The following is a 17,599-nucleotide window of genomic DNA, read 5'->3' as shown; positions in this document are numbered from 1 at the left end:
ATGTGATAATTGGGTTTTTTTTTTTTTAATTTTTTTGATAGGATAATCTTGGTATTTGTATAATAGTTATTTTTAATAATTCGAACAGTGATTTCGGTTCTCCAAGAGAGACTACAATTTTGTGAAAATGACCCACTTTTGTTCTTGCACGTAAAGGAGTTCACTCTTTTAGGTATACTTGATTACAATCTGACACTGAGAGGAACTCTGGGCCTAGATTCAAATGGTATCAATATACCCAGAATGCTGAGCCCCAGGGATTATGGGGTATTGGATTGTGGAATGATGAGCTCTTAGGGGATGTGTAATGTACTTTTTTTTTTTTTTGGCCAAACACATAAAAACTTCATTCAAAGAAACAAATCTGGGGAGATCCTCCCAGTAGAAACACTGTACAAATCCTCCAGCCCACATGGTGGCTACATCCACCAAACTTTAGACATACCTAAACAACGGGCCCCTCTAGCTAACAAATCGGTAGATTCATTGTCTGCACAAGAAATATGTAATACAATGCAATTGTCAAACCCCAACAATAGGTTCTTAATAAGCTATACTAAGTTAGAACAACGCCAATCCAGAGTAATAGAATCACCATGTAAACTTTAAATCACTGTCTTACAATCAAAGAAGAGTTTGATATTCTTTATCTCTATAGTAAAAGCAACTTGAAGGATGCCATACATCGCTACCAACTTTGCCTGTGATGCAGATAGAGCCCATCCTGCTTTCATGCAAGCACCAATAAAAGACTCAGAGGATGTCTTGATAACCCCTCCACGATCACTACGAGAAGTTGTTGGATGCGTAATGTACTTGTGAAGTATGGTTGTTCAATTTTCAGATACTTATACTTTTTTTTTTTTTTGGATATGAGGTTCATTCGGGCCAGCTTGCGCGCACCACGATTTCCAGATACTTGTGTTCATCTCAAATGGTTAACATTTGTGTTTTAACTTTTCTTATGGTGATTGTGCAAAGGTCCATGCTACATCTTGCTCGCTCAGCACAACAACAGTAAGTAATGAGCAATGTGGTGCGATCTGATATACATGTGATGTGGATTGGTTTTGATTCTTCTCACGAGGGTCATCTTAGCTTTACAGTATGTCAATATTGTGTATCATAACCCAAAGTTGCCCTAACTTCATAAGATGAGTGGGTGATGATGCTACTTTCAAACCACCTTTAATATGATTATTTTTTATTTCAATCTTCTTAGTTTTGTCATTTATCCATCTTGATATTCTCATTTCTATTACATTGAGTTTATCGATATGATGCTAATTAATAGTCCAACAATTTGCACCATATATTATAGCTGGTTGTATGACGGTCTTATGGAATTTCCCTTTGAGTTATAAAGGCATACATTGATTACACAAGATTTTGAACACACTTTTCCACTTCATCTATTCTATTTTATTTTTTTGAGAAACTTTATTTTCTATATCTAAAAAAAAACTTCATTCTTATAGAGGGACTTGGTGGTGGGATAGTGAGGTTCAATCTGTCATTAGAAATAAGAAAGCTAGTCTTAAGACATAACAAAGAATTAAGGAGGTTAATGATTTCAAATGTACAAGTTGGCTAGAAATGAAGCTAAGAAAATTGCGGAAAAAGTAAGGAAGAAAAAATATGAAGAGTTATACAATAAGTTGTGTACGAAGGTAGGGAAAAATTTATATATAAAATAGCTAAAATAAGGGATTGGAAGAGTAAAAAACTTGATTATATTAGATGTATAAAAAATAGAAATGATAAAATACTAGTATATGATGAGAATATTAATAAAAGATGAGAAATCTTTATATCTAGTTTATTAAACAAGCATGCTACAAGCACCTGTATTTCGGAAGAATACACCATTTACCAAAGCTCCAATTTGCAAACATATTTGCGAAAAATTTTGATAGCCGAAGTAAAAGACTTAGTTTGACCAAAATCGCTAAATCCTAGCAGGCCTTCACCCTCTCGAGGGTCTCTTCGTTTAGGTCGATCTCTTTTTGCGATGTTTACTTGTTTTAGTATTTCCCTACCTTTCTCACCATGCCCTATGTTTATTTTGACGATTTACTCATAACTTCTCTAATTTAGCTACGAATTGAGTGTCAATCACGGCTATGTGTCTATAACGATGACCTATACCAACAAAATTTGTCACATCACCAAAATTTTCACTATTTTGCATAAAAAACAAAATAACTCTAAAGAACTAAAACAACTTTCTTATGACTTCTCCGTTTGCAACTTTGAATTGAACGCTGTCCGTGGACTCAATTAGCACTACCAATGAAATTTGCAATATCAAAAAAATCTCCAATATTTTACATAGAAAAATGACAAAAATCCTTCAAATTTAGGCAATCTATAACTTGTCCATTTCAACTATGAATTTAGCTTTGATGGCAGCCATTTGCTTGTGATGACAACCACTAACAACAGAACTTGCCAAATTAGCAAATAGAGCACCACGAATACACTAAATCACCAAATATCCTTGCGAGTTATGTGAAACCAAAATATAATTTAAGCCATAGCTTCATCATTTTAGCTCCAAATTAAGTATGGTTTGTTACCATAAGTTTGTGATGATCATCAATACTAATAAGTAATAACAATGTGAGTAATCAGCAAAATCATCATTTCATTACCCAGAAAAGAAAAGAACAAAAAGACAAGTCAGATGGACCAAAATGTCTTCAAATGTAGGTGACCAAACAAGAATTCTTATGAACTTTCGAAATGCTTGATTTGTGTGTTGTTTGGAAGAAGAGATGATAATCTATAATACACATGTAGATTTTCTTACCTGCTGTCACCATTCTAAGCTTCAAAATTAGTGAATTGTTCAGGTCCAATCTGGTAGAGCTAGTGTTCTTTTGTTGAAATTAAAGGTAGAAAAATTATATAACACCAGTTTCTGGAGCTTTCTTTTCCTGTTTTCTTGAAATTTCTAACAGAGAAGAAGTTCACTTAAAAGAGTATACTTTAAAGCAAAAAGAACTGTACATGAACACTCAAATCAGCTTGGACAGCAACCCCTAACTTTTCCTCTTTCAAATCAAAATACTAACTACCCACTAATCACACACCTAAGAAAGAAAAAGAAAAACATAATTTCCTGAACCTGAGTATGGGTTTGAAACCTTTCATCACTGAATTGATGATATGGGCACCCTTCAAAGTTGAAAAGCAAAAAAAATTGTTGAAGACTTAGAAGAAGGAGCGTTTGGTAGGAGCCCTTCCAATGGCTCTGAGCAGATTAGATAGCTCAAAAATCTTTGCCACTTTGGTTCCTCTCTTGGCCTCAGCTGATGCTCTTCTCTCCTCTGCTTTTCTATGTGCCTTTGCTATCTCGTTTTGCATTTTCTCTATAGCTCTGGCCCTTTTCTCCTCTAGCTTCCTCTGCAAAAACAGAGTAAAACAGAGACTGTTTTTATAAACTCAAAATTTATATAATTCCTGTAAGCTAGAGATGAAACTAGCTAGAACCCACTTACCTCAACTTTCTTCATGGTAGATTGAGCCTTCTGGACCTGCTCACTCTCCCAACCATTGATGACTGCTTCTTCTCTCTTGAATCTGTTGTTGACCTTGGCAACCTTGGCTGTCTGCCATGCTGATATCTTTGTTTCAATCTCTTCTTTCTTGACTCTTTGCATAGACACTTCTTCAGTGATACCACTATTAATGTTAGCTGAAGATGAAGAACCACCAGGAGGATCCAAGGAACGGCTATTATCTGGAACAATAGCTAATGGGTTTGTTTCCTCTGCTGGTACATCATCATCTTCTCCAATCCTGGCAAGATTATTTCCACCACCTTCACTTTCATTACTTGTGTTTCCGATCGTCGACCCTGCAAGTACCAGAGCATTAAATTCTCTACTCATGGTAGTGAAATTCTCGCTTGAAACACTGTCACCACTAGATAATCTGTGGCTACTACTAATCTCCCAAGAATCACTCCGGCGACCTCTGCTCTGCAGTGATGGTGGTGGTGGCGGCGGCAGCGGACGAGGAGGTGTCAAGGCATGAATTTCTCTGACGACTTCATCAGCTTCATCTTCTCTTCTTCCATTGCTAGTGGAAGAGGAAGATGTGCCTTGATCAGAACTCAACATGTCAAGCTCTCAGAACTGTACTACTTTATGAATAATGTCTAAAGAAGATCAAAATGGAGGAAAAATATTTGGAATTGGAGGTAGGACAGCTCTTGTTGTTATGCAAACACCACAATCTAAAAATAAAATGCTGAAATACAAGTCACGTTTAGTTAATCCAAGAAAAAAATTAGCGATAAATTTGAGCCACACGTATATAACTTTTAATTAGGGTACTATTTCCGGTCCAAACCAAAATAGATCAATCTAGATTGAATGGACCAAACCAAACCAAACCATCTTAATAATTTTTCTGATTAAATCAAAATTGGCCGTGTTGTTATTGAAGTGAAATTGCTTGAACGGTTGGATCACTGGTCAAACCCTTTGGGTTTGTTGGATTCCATTGAAATCGGATTGGAAAGAACTATTTCGAAGTCTACTAAGATCCACAGACAAATGTCAAAGCAGGCCAATAATGATGAAGTCAGGTAATGACGATCACTGGGAAAATTGTGGAATCACAGTAAACAAGGAGAAGATTCAAGGGTTTGGAGTGCATACCGTTGCTTGGTTTAAAAGTTAGATATTTATACTCATTGTTAGGGTTTATTGTCTAAGCAAAGTTGGCAAACCAGCTTCTAGTCAGCATCATTCATCGCCATCCGATTCTCCTAGTAACAAAAGGTAACCAAGTTTAGACTAAGGAATCCAACTAAGTTTGTGATTCCTATTGCCTAACATTGTAGCCTAATGTATCAAACAACGCCCTTAACCAGGTTTAGTTGTTGATCAAGTCAAGTCAGTACTGATTCATCAATTGGACCGGTGGTTGGGCGGGAATTTATTCGAGTTCTAGAGTTTATTAAACCCGGTCCAAGCAAAACCAATGAAGTTTCAAAGAAGCTCAGCTCAGAAAATGAGTGCTGAAATGGACATCCATAACACTTTAAATTATTAAAATAAAAAAATTTCAAATAATCCAAAGGTTATAGATAAAAAGGAAGCTTAGATTTTTATTTTTTTTTTATCTGTTATTGGTGTCGGCCAAAAGAGATTGGAGGAATCCAACTAAGTATTTTTAGTAGTGGAGTGGACCCCACCCCACCACCACCAAAAGATGCGTGTAGGTTTCGGACGATGGGATGACTGACACGTGGTAAGATCTCATAGGGTGGTGGGTCCCACATCTAGGTCACGTCAACTTTGTCTCTACACAAGTGATGACGTGACATGGGAAATTAATGGTGGCACACTTGTGAGGGAACCTTTGGGTCTAACCTTAGGTTATTAATATGTCCACGTCTCAGAATTTCTTTCAAAGGTGATTTATTTTTATTCCATCATAGGCCAATTAAATTTTGACACCTGGATAATACCTTCTTTTGGAGTTTTTCTCGTGATGTGAAGGGCGTCTTACACGTGTCCTGAACTTGACAATAAATGTGACCATATACCATCCACGGATTTCTCCTTTGCCCAATTATCGGGGCAAGACCTAGATGTTGCGCGTTAAATACGCAGTACTTGCTACCAATAGTCAGAGAATGAAATATCGATCGAGCACAACGTTGCTCATTTAATGTTCAGCACTGAAGTTGAACCACAATTATGGACTTGACACCTGACTAGTATTTGGTTCCGAGTTAGAGTCAAGTTATACTATTGATTAAGGCTGCAACAGGGTCAAGATGGGACGGGCTTTTACAATCCCAAGCCCAACTCTGTATATTTTAATCTAACCCCATTCTTACCTTATCCAAATTCAAGGCCAAAGATTATTGTTTCTGACTCTAAGCCCTACAAGGCCAAGCTAAACCCATTCTCATCCCTGATTGGCCATGTCCTTGGTCCCGATTGGCCTTATCCTTGTCCATGTTCTTAACTCATTGAGATCAAGCATCGTAGACAAAATTAGGGTTAGAATCAAAGCCAAAATCAGGCCAGGGCTAGGGTCGAAACAGGCCTGGTGGGCTAAAAAGTAATCCCAAACCTACCCTTGGCCCTAGTTAGGGCTAGAATATTTTGCCTTAACCCTCCCTGAGAGCCAAAATCTTGAGTCACAAACTCTATTCGGGATCAGGGCAGGCTTAGGACAGGTCAAGGTCGTCAGAGCCAAACTTGCACCCCTACAGTATTGATACACTTTTTCTAGAGAATTAACACATGCCAACAAATAATTACAAGGTCCATGATAAGATCAATTAAAGTTGATTTGAGTAAGCAGCAAAACCAAAACTATATATTTACACATCCCTTATTGAGTTATTGGAACTTTAGATATATGCATGACTAGGTTAAATAGAAATGCAACTCATGAAGAATATCCTCTTTGGGTGCATATGGCATAGAAATTGCACAAATGCAAAGTGACGAGATGATTTCACATATGGTTAGAGCTTATAGAGTTATAATGTCTCAACCTACTCTCTTTTCTTTTTTTTTTTTTTTTGTAATTAAAAGAGGGAAGAGGGATGCATTAGCAGCGACCTAGTGCCCCCTCGCTACGCAATGTTCGGACTTTCTATCGAGTGCGACCTATGTAAGCATTAGCCCTGTGCACTACCAGCGACAAGCATTGGCCCCCCGTCAGTGGAGCCCCACCGGAGGCCTAGTATAATCCACAGAAGCCGGTATAACTCATGCCCAGCCAAAGAGCACACAACTGTCAAATGCAAGAAACAACCTACTCTTTCATGCTTCTATGAAATCATCAAGAGAAATTATAATCATTTGAGCATCCTCAATTGAATAAACGACAATGATTTTACAATTCTATGTGTGACTTGCAGTAAGTTCATAACTAGTAAGGATAATTATCAAAAGAAAATCACAAAAGTTAGGAGTCATTTCATCCTCTATTATCACACAAAGAATCTTGATAACCAGATATCTCTTTTGACTTACAATCACAGACTCACATGGTCGATAGTTCAGAAATTGTTTCGGTGCTGTGCATTAAATGCACAATGTCATACTGCATACGGTTGAGATTAAAATTAAGATCGAGATTTCAATCTCAAATAGTTGATTTTGTAAAAGTTGTTTGAAATACTTGTGCAAAACGAACAGTTTGTAAAATGCTGGACATTAATTACACAGTATCCAAACAAGACACTGAGAGTTACGTGATAAATGGCACTTTGGCATTTTAGTCTGTAGCCATCATTTGGTCGGTTTACATGTCCTATAAAATTTGGTCTGGTATTAATGGACTTGCCATGTGGCAAATCATAGCCTCATAGGAGTACCTGACGAATATTTGAGTGGGCCCACATGCCGCTATGCTGTCCTCTAACCAGTCAACCATAACATTATTTCCTTATCATGAAAAATATTAATAAAATAAAATAAAATAAAAATTTACCATCGAAATTGTAATCCAGAAATTTTCACACAAAAAATATACAATAATGATTAAAGAATTTGATATTGTTGAAAATGAAAAAGTAAAGATAAATCAATCTTCCACACCAAAAAAAAAATAAATCGATTCAATCCATCTCTATTCTTTTTTTTTTTTGGTAATAAGGATGGTTATTGACGAAGGGGCGGAGGAGGCCCAGGAGCTACAGAAGAATCATCTTGAGAACCAAGAGAGAAATCTGACCACTCAGTTCTATAAGAATAGGTGAGTGCCTTTGGCACTAGGGAATGGACTGAACCATTAACACCTTAGAAAATAAAGTTAAAATTACAATACTCAAATTTCTCTTTTAAGGATTCTTATATCAAACAGAATCCCAGATATTAGAGATGGGAGGTAAGAGTCTTGAGATACAATAAAACTGACTGTCACTTCACAATCTGAGAACACTTGTAGCCTTTTAAATCCATCTCGATTCTTGGTGATCTCAAGACCATGATCATAAAGTCATCACTCTATGCCATGGCAAGCAGGGTACAATCGTTAACATATTTAAAGTTGATTTTAAGTTGTTTTAGGCTCTTTTTGGGATTATTTTCATTTTTATTTTTATTTATTTTAAAAAATTGAAAATAAAAATTATTTTTCATAAAATACAAAAATCATTTGGAAACCAATAACCATTCTATGGTATGAAAGATGATTTATATAATGTTTTGAGGGTTATTTTAAATCCAGAGATTCCAGATCCCTAAATTCTTAAATCATAAATTTAGACTTGTTTGGTTATAAAACATCCCTGGATTCAAGAGATCTAAATTAAGTCATTCATGGGTATTAGGTGAAATTCATTGATTCCACCATAAGTATAAATGAATGAAATTTGTAGATTCACACATGGTAATCCGAAAAAACTTTACGAACTTCAATAAATTTGAGGCTAACCAAACATTTAATATTTTAAACTATGAATCCATAGATTTTTTTATTTGCCATCTTTAACAGTTTTACGTGAATTTTTTTTGAAGAACTTACAAGAAAATTCTGTTCAAAAATATAGAAGCTGGCCACAAGTGAGACTTGAGAGGGCTTGGCCAAATCTCCTATTCCTTTCTTGTTCCTATTTTCTGTAATTAGTTGCAATCATATCCAACTTATCAATTGACAATTGTTGTTATTTTAGGTGCCTCATGAGACATATTGTCTACACAGAGGGCTCAACTGAGAGGGTAACTAGAACTATCCCTTGCCAAATTCAAGCCCATGATGGTGAGATAAAATGAAACTGAGAATGAAATATACGGATTCTAATAAATGCTAAGTAAATGTTGATTCTAGCTATCAAAGGAGATAAGAGTTAGTAGACAAATAAATTAAGGTTTCACACCCTTCAAAATAGGAAAGGTAGGAGAAAAACAATGAAATCGAGAGATAGAAATTCAAATTTGAACCAATGGGGGTTGGTCCAAGGGTAAGCGGTTTTGAAGGGCAAAGTTGTGTCTAGAAGTTCGTCGAAACCTTGTGGATGAAAAACCCGTGGGAGACTCACCCCACCGTGTGCGCTCCGTCGAACACCGGATTAGTCAAGGCAAAGCCTTGGAACCGGGGTTGGCAACCAAAAAAAAAAAAAAGAAATTCAAATTTGAAAGAAATACCAAAGAAGATAGGAGAGATTTCTCCTACAAGATCAAAAACAAGGTTTTCAAGGAAATCAAAAGGTTGTGATCTAGAAGTCTAATAGAAAACGAAGAACAAAGAAATGAGGAACGACCGAACTGTTTCAGGTGTTTTAAAATGGACCTAAATCCTATAAAAATCTATCCGTTTATAATTTTGTCTCCATGATTTCACGCAAGTTAGTCCGAATCTGGACCCCGTCAGGGGGGCGCTGGCTCCCCGACGGGTTTTCCACCACAAAAACATATGGAGCCCACAAGAATTGGTATTTTTTATGTTTTATGATTTTTCCTTGTAGGCACCACATGCTTTTGTGGTAGAAAACCCGTCGGGGAGCACAGAGCGCTCCCTGAAAAAAGTGACTCTCCACCTATTTTTATTTTTTGTATTTTCAGCCACCTTTAATTAGAAATAACTCTCATAAACTATACCAAACACAGAAATAATTTTTTAGGTGAAAATTAAAATAATAATAATGACGATGCCAAAGACGCCCTAAAAACTTTGGATCTGTTTTGTTAGTGTTTATAGTAAGAGATTTGGGGATTATATCACATCAGGTCAAGTTAGGGTTTTCCTGCAAATAGGGTAAGCATTATTGGCCTCAGAAATTATTTACAAGGTGGAGTGGCAGATATATCTTTTTGTATAATGAGTATTAAAAAGGTATTTTAAATCAATATAATACAGGAAACCACACGTGGGCATGCACAATATAGAGTCCAGATCATCTCCTGAGTATTCCCGGACACATGACCACAAATTATAAGAGGGCCCCCAGGATTACGGTAATAATTTTTTGTTTTTTACTTGTGGGCCCCCCATGGTTTGTTGTTGTAAAGTCGTCGGGGGAGGCTGGGAGCACATAGTGCTACCCATGAGGGTAAATGATCCACACTCCACAGTATAGAGCTTAAATCCTCTCTTGGGAGAAGCTTTCTCAATGAGTGTTCAATGAATTACTGGATTCTACCACGTAGAATATTTTATTCAAGGGCTAGGTGTAAATCTAACAAGTACCTTAGATTAGAATATTACACGTGACTGAATTCTATACACATCGAGTACACATTAAAAGATACCCTCCAAGGAGAGGAGCCAAATACGTAACACCAACATATACGGTACCATATAAAGATTCAATAGACCGTTTGTTTGCAAAGATAGGGTGGAAAAAATAAACACATGAGACCTATATGTAATCGGAGTGGGAGAACAATAAAGGAAATGAAAGGGTTTTGTGGAAAAATTTAAATGTAGGTTTCATTTTGTTGCTTTTGAACATTTTTTTTACAAAATCTCACATATTTTATTAGATTTTGAAAATGGATAGGGTGAGAAAGTTAGCATACCACTTCAGCAAACACTCTGTTAACTTTTCTACCCCCAGTGAATCAAACAAACTACACTCAGCAAAAATTTTGCTTTTTCCACTCCTTTTTTCCCACCCCACGTAAGATCCAACAAACAAACGGTGCTTAGGGAAATTTACAATAGTAAACATGAAAAAACCAATAATAATGCATTGAAAACAAAATATTAACATGAGGCCCATATGTAAAATCGAGCCCATGAGGCCCATATGTAAAACAGAGCCCATTAACTGTGCTCATTGCCTTGTGTGGTTCCTCTTTCATGGAAGATGTACAAGTTGGTTTCTTTGACTTTTGAAAAATTCTTATACATTGAGATCTCAATAATGCTGAGTAGGTATGAGAAGAAGCTTTCAAATGGCGTAAGAGGATGAACAGCACACTTCTTCCCTTATTAGAGAATGTGGATTATGATGTGGGGTCCAGCAAACTCCAACAAGGGCCCACCAGACACTTCTAAGATAGTTGACTCCCACATTCTTCTGACTCTTTCCTTGTGGATTGAGATTCCTGGGTTTTTTCTGTTTTCTTCTTCAATCTGTCATAGGGGAATTTCCTTCTTCTAGAAGTGTTCTTTTTTGAATTTCCTTCTTCAGAAGTGTTTTTTTCTTCTTTTCTTCAGAGTAATTACACCACTTTCCTTCTAAGCACCCTTTTTATGCTCATAGATATTTACTCCCTATTGAACCTTGTGTTAAAGGTTCTTTCATTTAATATACATGAAAAAACTAAATTTTCTAGACAAGTAGGTGTTTTACATGTTTTGATTCTCCCACCGTTTTTTGGGTGGAGGGTGGGTGAAGGGGGTGGAATCTGGATCATCTTTCCGTCGGGAGAGCACAGAGTGGGTTCTACTGGTGGAAAAAAGTTTTTTTTTTTAATTTTTTTCCAAAAAATTTTTTTCACCGTGGGCTCCACTGATCTTTGTGATCAGGAAGCGTTGGGGAGCACAAAGTGCTCCCTGTCGGAGTCACTGATCCGAACTCAGGGAGGGGGAGGGGCTGGTATGACCACGTATATTTTTTCAAATAGTTTATGAATTTTTCAACAATTGTAGTATTATATATAAAATACATGGTTGACGTAACAATGAGGTGTGACAAAAGATAGACATTGGAGATAGTATGGTCATTTCATGTAAGAATAGAGAAAGACAAAGTATGTACTTGCTAACATTCTTGTCTTGATATACTAGTTTTTGTATAAAATCAATTTTACATGTTTTATGTGCTAGAACACCATTCTTAGTCCGGAAATGAACAATGGGCAAATTTATTCTTTTCCAACTGGACCCAAAAATTAAAAGTATTGTTCTCGAGCAAGGGTGTACGACAAGCAAGCAAGGGTTGCATGCGGCTGGGGGGGGGTTAAGAGCCAGGGTGGCAGGTTCTATCAAGAGATTCATTATCCAAACAATTTTATTAATTTTGCGTTCTCATGAAGGAACATATAAGACAAAACTAATTCTTTACGTTACTTTGCTCATTGATTCATTCTTAAAGAGGAAAATAATGAACCAATTTAACAAATGCCCTGCCTATTTTTCTTACTTCAAGAAAACAAGAATGCCGAGGAACTGTTTCACAAGGAGTCCAATCCGTGGAGCACAATATTGTTTTCTTAATGCTTTTCTATCACACAATAGAGACAAGCTTACGTGGGACCAATCGGACTTCCACCTTTCAATTATTTTATCAATACTCAAACGTTTTATATTTTTTTAAATACAAAATTTGAAAGTAGGGATTAGGTTTTTGAAACCTGCGTAAGACTAACCTTTGGTAAACCCCACTAAGATTTGAGCGTCACAAATATCTATAAATTATAAATGCTATATGACATGCCCCCACTTTGTGGGCCATGGGTCCCACACCCAAGAAAGGTATATAAGATAAATGCAATGATTAAATTAGGTGTTAGTCATCATCAACCACATGATTAGCATAAAAAGATGATCAAAGGTCCATAAATCTAACCAATCACGTGAAAGAGTGTGTCCCAATTGAATTGGAAGCCTGATAAAAGGTGGATTTTAAGACTCCCATAAGACGGAATATTAATTCGAAGTCAAATCGCCTTAGTTTGACCGACAAGCTCAAAGCTTCAAAGATGGCGGTTCTTTTGATGCATTTTTTAATATTTTTGTTGGTCCTCAAATGACGAAAATACCCCCCATAACGATCACATTTGGAGCCAAAGCCACAGTGTTGAGTCTGTTGACTTAATTCAAATAGTATCTTATGGACACAAAAGCCCTTCAAAAAATACTGGAATACCTGATTTGTCAATTCAAGGGTATTATGGTTAATCAGATAGAAGAGAAAGAGTCATCTCTTGTGTATTAAACAAAAGAAAAACGTTTAAATATAACGGTAACCAGTCAATTCACGTTATCTCCAAGCGTCAAAATGGGTACACAACCGATTATTCGTCCTGGTGACGCAATTACCCTTCCCTTTATTCTCTTTATCGATTGTTAAGCTTATCATGAAGCTGAGGACGTATGGTCATTTGTTGAAAGAGTGAGGGTATTTTGGACCGCAAATATGCTTCTAGAAGGCCTGCCGTGTAACGGTTGTTATGGACTTAAAATGGATAATAATCGCCGAAAGGTTGGAGTAGGAGAGCAAAGTGGGCCCATCAAACGTGCCGGCTCAAACGTTGATCGGGTAAACGCAAGTCTGAAATTACGATATTATCCTTCTGGAAACTTTACTCTTCAGAGTTTGGTCACCAACTTCTCTTTCTACTTCCGGTTCATTTTTTTGACTTTTAGAGGGTTGGAGATTCAATGAACTTACGAAAATGACCCGACATTTCAACTGACGAAAATACCCCTCTGGATTTTTCTGTAAATTAATTTTTGGGTAATTTTCATCTGGATCCCCTGAGGTTTGGTCTATGTCATTTTTAGTCCAAAAAAACTTAAACTTTGCATCTGCCTCCCCTGTACTATAGAAAAAGTCAATTTAAGGACAAATTATCACTTCTATGACAAATTTACCCTTATCTTTTTTTTTTAATTTAAACAAAACATGGAAAATAAAAATGAAAAAAAAAATTTCAAATTCAAATTCAAATATTTGAACCAAAGAAATACGATTGTTAGCATTCGAAATCAAAAGAGTTGTTTAAGATTGAAACATCATGCCATTCAAAATCAAAAGAGTTGTTTAAAATCGAAACATCATGCCATTCGAAATCAAAAGAGTTGTTTAAGATCGAAACATCATGCCCTTGAACCTCGCGTTGAAGCTCTGCCACTTGAAGTTTTCTTAACCCTTAGAGCCATGGAATCATATCTTTCTTATCGTCGGAAGTTTCAGATTTGTCTTCTCCGACAGAGTCTTATCTTCAAGCCATGGAATCACATCTTTCTTATCGTCGGACATTTCAGATTTGTCTTCTTATCGTCTTTCGCCATGAACCGGTGTTTAAGGTCATGATACTTTGTTTACAATTCTGTGGCGTCAGAAGACGAAGAGAAGTGTGAGAAGTGTTTCGGTATTTCCATAGCCACAGAGTCCCAGCTATTGGTTCCATGACGGTTAATGGCACATGCCAACAACAGCTTCTCCCAAATCCCCAATGATTGCTTCACAACATCTTCGACTTTAGCCATGGTTTTTCATATCAGACGCTCCATCAACCTTTCTGCAATTCGTAGATAATTTTTTTTTTCAAAACTAGGGTTTTTTCCCTTTTTATTTCTCTTCGGATTTCTCGTCACTTAATGAAAATTTACCTTTTTCAAATCCTTGAATCTTGTTTCCACTTGCCTGAGTTTTCCAAAGTGGCCCTGTGAAGCAAGAGAGCTTTAAGCTAGGGATTCAAAGTTAAATGAGTTGAATGAAGAAACATTCAAAGTGTTTGATGTTATTAGACAGTTGCTTTGCGGTGCTTTGTGGTGTTTCGCTACAGTTCTAAAGAACTGGATTTCGAGAATCACAAATGAATATTAACTTAAATTTTTTTTTTCATTTTTATTTTCTATATTTTTTGTTTAAATTAAAAAAGGGTAAATTTGTCATTGAAGTGATAATTTGTCCTTAAATTGACTTTTTCTATAGTACAGGGGAGGCAGATGCAAAGTTTCAGTTTTTTTGGACTAAAAATGACATAGACCAAACCTCAGGGGGTCCAGATAAAAATTACCCTTAATTTTTTTATTGCTTTACATTGAAGAACAATAACTCAGAGATGAACCCATTTCATGACCTAAAGCATGTTTTTCATAGCTTTAAGAGGACATGAATTCAACATTTCATGATTTAGGATTTGGGTTTCTTGATTTATAATTCACTCTTCCCACATATGATGATTAAAGTAACACATTTTTTTGAGGGATAAAGTATAAATATGATTTATTCCACTCTTAAAGTGAGTAAAAGGTCAAATGTCAAAAACAATAAAGAATTGAATCTCCCAAAAAGACTCAAAATTTGTTTGGGTATTTTCAATATCAATGCTTTGGGTTGTGTAATTCTTTGTTCGCTTCACGTATTGTTAAGTTAGGGTTTAAGAACGAGATGTAAAAAAAAAAAAAAAAAAGATGATAAATGTGGCATTGTATTTGAGTGGTTTGTATGCAGAGTACAATACACGTTCATCACTTCATTGCATGAATGAATTCTCTAATAGTTTTAGATTGACCAACCTCTAGACCATTTTTTAATTATTGATGTATGATAGTCGAAGAGAAATTGATATATGTAGCATATAATCAAAATCACATTACATTAACAAGCATTTTTAGTAAAATTTAAAGAATTATATAAATATATAAAATCAAACTAAGTGAGATTATAAATAGAGTTTTGCCATTATCATGCCTCTTTTTATTTTTAGCTTACTCCTTATACTTCATTTTAAAACACTAGTATTATCTTATATTTTTTTTCAGTAATCTTCATATTTATTGATAAGATATTAAGATGTACATGAGAGCTTACTTCGTAAGTAACGTGTTTCTCTGTGTGGCCAGCTCCTCTATAATAAAATCAAGTTGCTTGATATATAAAACTTTTCACCTTATTGGTCTGCTTCTAACTTGACATTATTGATCGATATACATTGAGACATATAAATATACACAAATTGGCTTTTTTTATTATTGAACTATCACAAATAAATGGTGGGACATAAAGTATATATGTGTGGGATTGATAATTAAGCAATATAATCATACATAATCAACACAATTGCTTTATATTTTCCTTCCTCTTCAATTCCTTTTCCACAAAACCACAGCATTTTTGAGCAAGTATGAAAAGAATATAAAACCTCATTGTAATATGTTTTTATTTTAAAAAAAAAAAAAAAAACACATGATGTTTGAAAAGGATGGTTGAATAATTAGTTTGAGATTCTGAAAATCATGGTTGCCAATGCAAGTAGCTGGAATTGGGTTGTAGGCAATTTAATCTGTCCCACCCACAAAAGAAAAAAGAGAGATTTAATCTATGAATATCTCCTCAGCTTCTATGATGTCATATTCTAATCATATTTTATATTTCGAATTAAGGTGATGAAGATATATGGAAGTTTGATGTGTTGATTAGCTATATTTTTTTAGTGGCAATTGAAAAGTGTGAAAATACAAAAGTTTAAATCCAAGACCTCATCGATCTTATTATATTTACATAAGAGACTGCTAACATTGTGTTAGAATCATATCCAAAAATAATGAATCATCTTATACACGTGTTGAGTTAAAACTCCATATCTCAATGGCTAGAGTTAACTCTGACTCTTTCATTTTAAAAATGACATAAGGTGAGCATGAAACAACCTAGTGTTCAATAGTTCTTCTTTGCTGATCTACCACTTCTACATATAAAGAATAATATAATAAAAATCTTATCAAAAGAAATAAAAAAATGGAAAAAGAAAATCGTGACCTCGTCATTATCTAATCATCAAAAGTCAAAGTTTAGTAGATGTGCTTATGATACAATGGTGGTAACTTTTTTGTTTTGGGGTTTTGCCGGGGGATTTTGATATTTATCTAGACTAGCTTACACACGCACCTTGACTATATCATCAGGGGAGATTTTAATTAATTTGGTTGTAACTTTTATGTAGAGACGATAAGATTAAGAGGTATTAGATTCAACTCTCTCTTTCCATGCCTCCCCTCAATTCCCATACCCTGGCTTAGCCCTAATTGGCAGTTCTTCTTGTAGCCATCATCCTTAAAATTAAACCAAAATAATTTAAAAAATGAGAAGGAAAAAAAAAGCACAATAATTTTGAAGCATATAAGAGTAAAATGACTCTCTTGACCTAACGAAAAATAAAAATCCTACAATGTGAATGTTAATAATCCTTTAGTAGGGATTTCCCTATCCAACTTTCTATAGGCATCAAGATTCGTTTCAGGCGTGGATGATTATCATAAGAGATTCATTCTCATTGCTCTGAAGTCTCAACTCATAATTTATCCGACTTCTTATATTACAGTGAATGTATTTTTGGTATAATGGTGACAGTTTTCTTTGTAGAGACGGTAAAATAATAAAAATATTAGATTCTGTTATCGGATATTAATCTTTCAGTATAACATAAAGACTAATAGTCCTAAGCATTGTAAAAGTTCTCATTCTCTGTAGAACTCCACTCATTGTAAAATATTACATCATGTATACTATCATCTCTATTTAAAGATAATAAAGGTTCTCCCCCATAACATAGTTGATTGGGGATTTCATCTTGGACGTAGACTTCACATTGAAGATCGAACCACTTTAAAATTGTGCATTCATTCTGAACATATTCAAAGAGAGATAATCAGGGATAGAGTAGTACTTAACATTAAGAGGAGCCATATAATGATTACAGATTTTCTTTTGTTGATAAAAAATTAGGAGGAAGGAGGAAATTTTCACTGATTCATGCTGTCCATCCCAGCCACTTGATCCAATCCAAGTTAGGTAGTTAATCAGTTGGCTTGTTCTGGAGGTTACTTTTGTCATTCTGTAAGAGAGAAGGGCATTATAGTAAAGTTCGATACTACGATGAAATAATGAAATATTCGTTAGATTCAGGGGTATTTCTAGAAAGGTATCTGTTTTCGT

General features: G+C 35.4%; 1 protein-coding gene across 1 annotated transcript; it reads right to left on the bottom strand.

Annotated features, from left to right (window-relative positions):
* Positions 1–1,985: 1,985 nt before the first annotated feature.
* LOC149003557 (remorin 4.1-like) lies at positions 1,986–4,229 on the bottom strand. The gene is made up of 2 exons (XM_089137436.1): positions 3,504–4,229; positions 1,986–3,408 (listed from the first exon to the last, which is right to left on the bottom strand). The coding sequence occupies exons 1-2, from the start codon at positions 4,125–4,127 to the stop codon at positions 3,217–3,219; spliced, it is 816 nt and encodes a 271-aa protein (XP_088993562.1). The 5' UTR covers positions 4,128–4,229; the 3' UTR covers positions 1,986–3,216.
* Positions 4,230–17,599: the final 13,370 nt, after the last annotated feature.

Source organism: Hakea prostrata, chromosome 10 (genome assembly GCF_041222555.1).
Source record: "Hakea prostrata isolate BN-2017 chromosome 10, UWA_Hpros_2, whole genome shotgun sequence".
Lineage (NCBI taxonomy): Eukaryota > Viridiplantae > Streptophyta > Magnoliopsida > Proteales > Proteaceae > Hakea > Hakea prostrata.
Note: the sequence above shows the minus strand (reverse complement) of the source record. Positions and strands in the feature narration are given on the sequence as shown.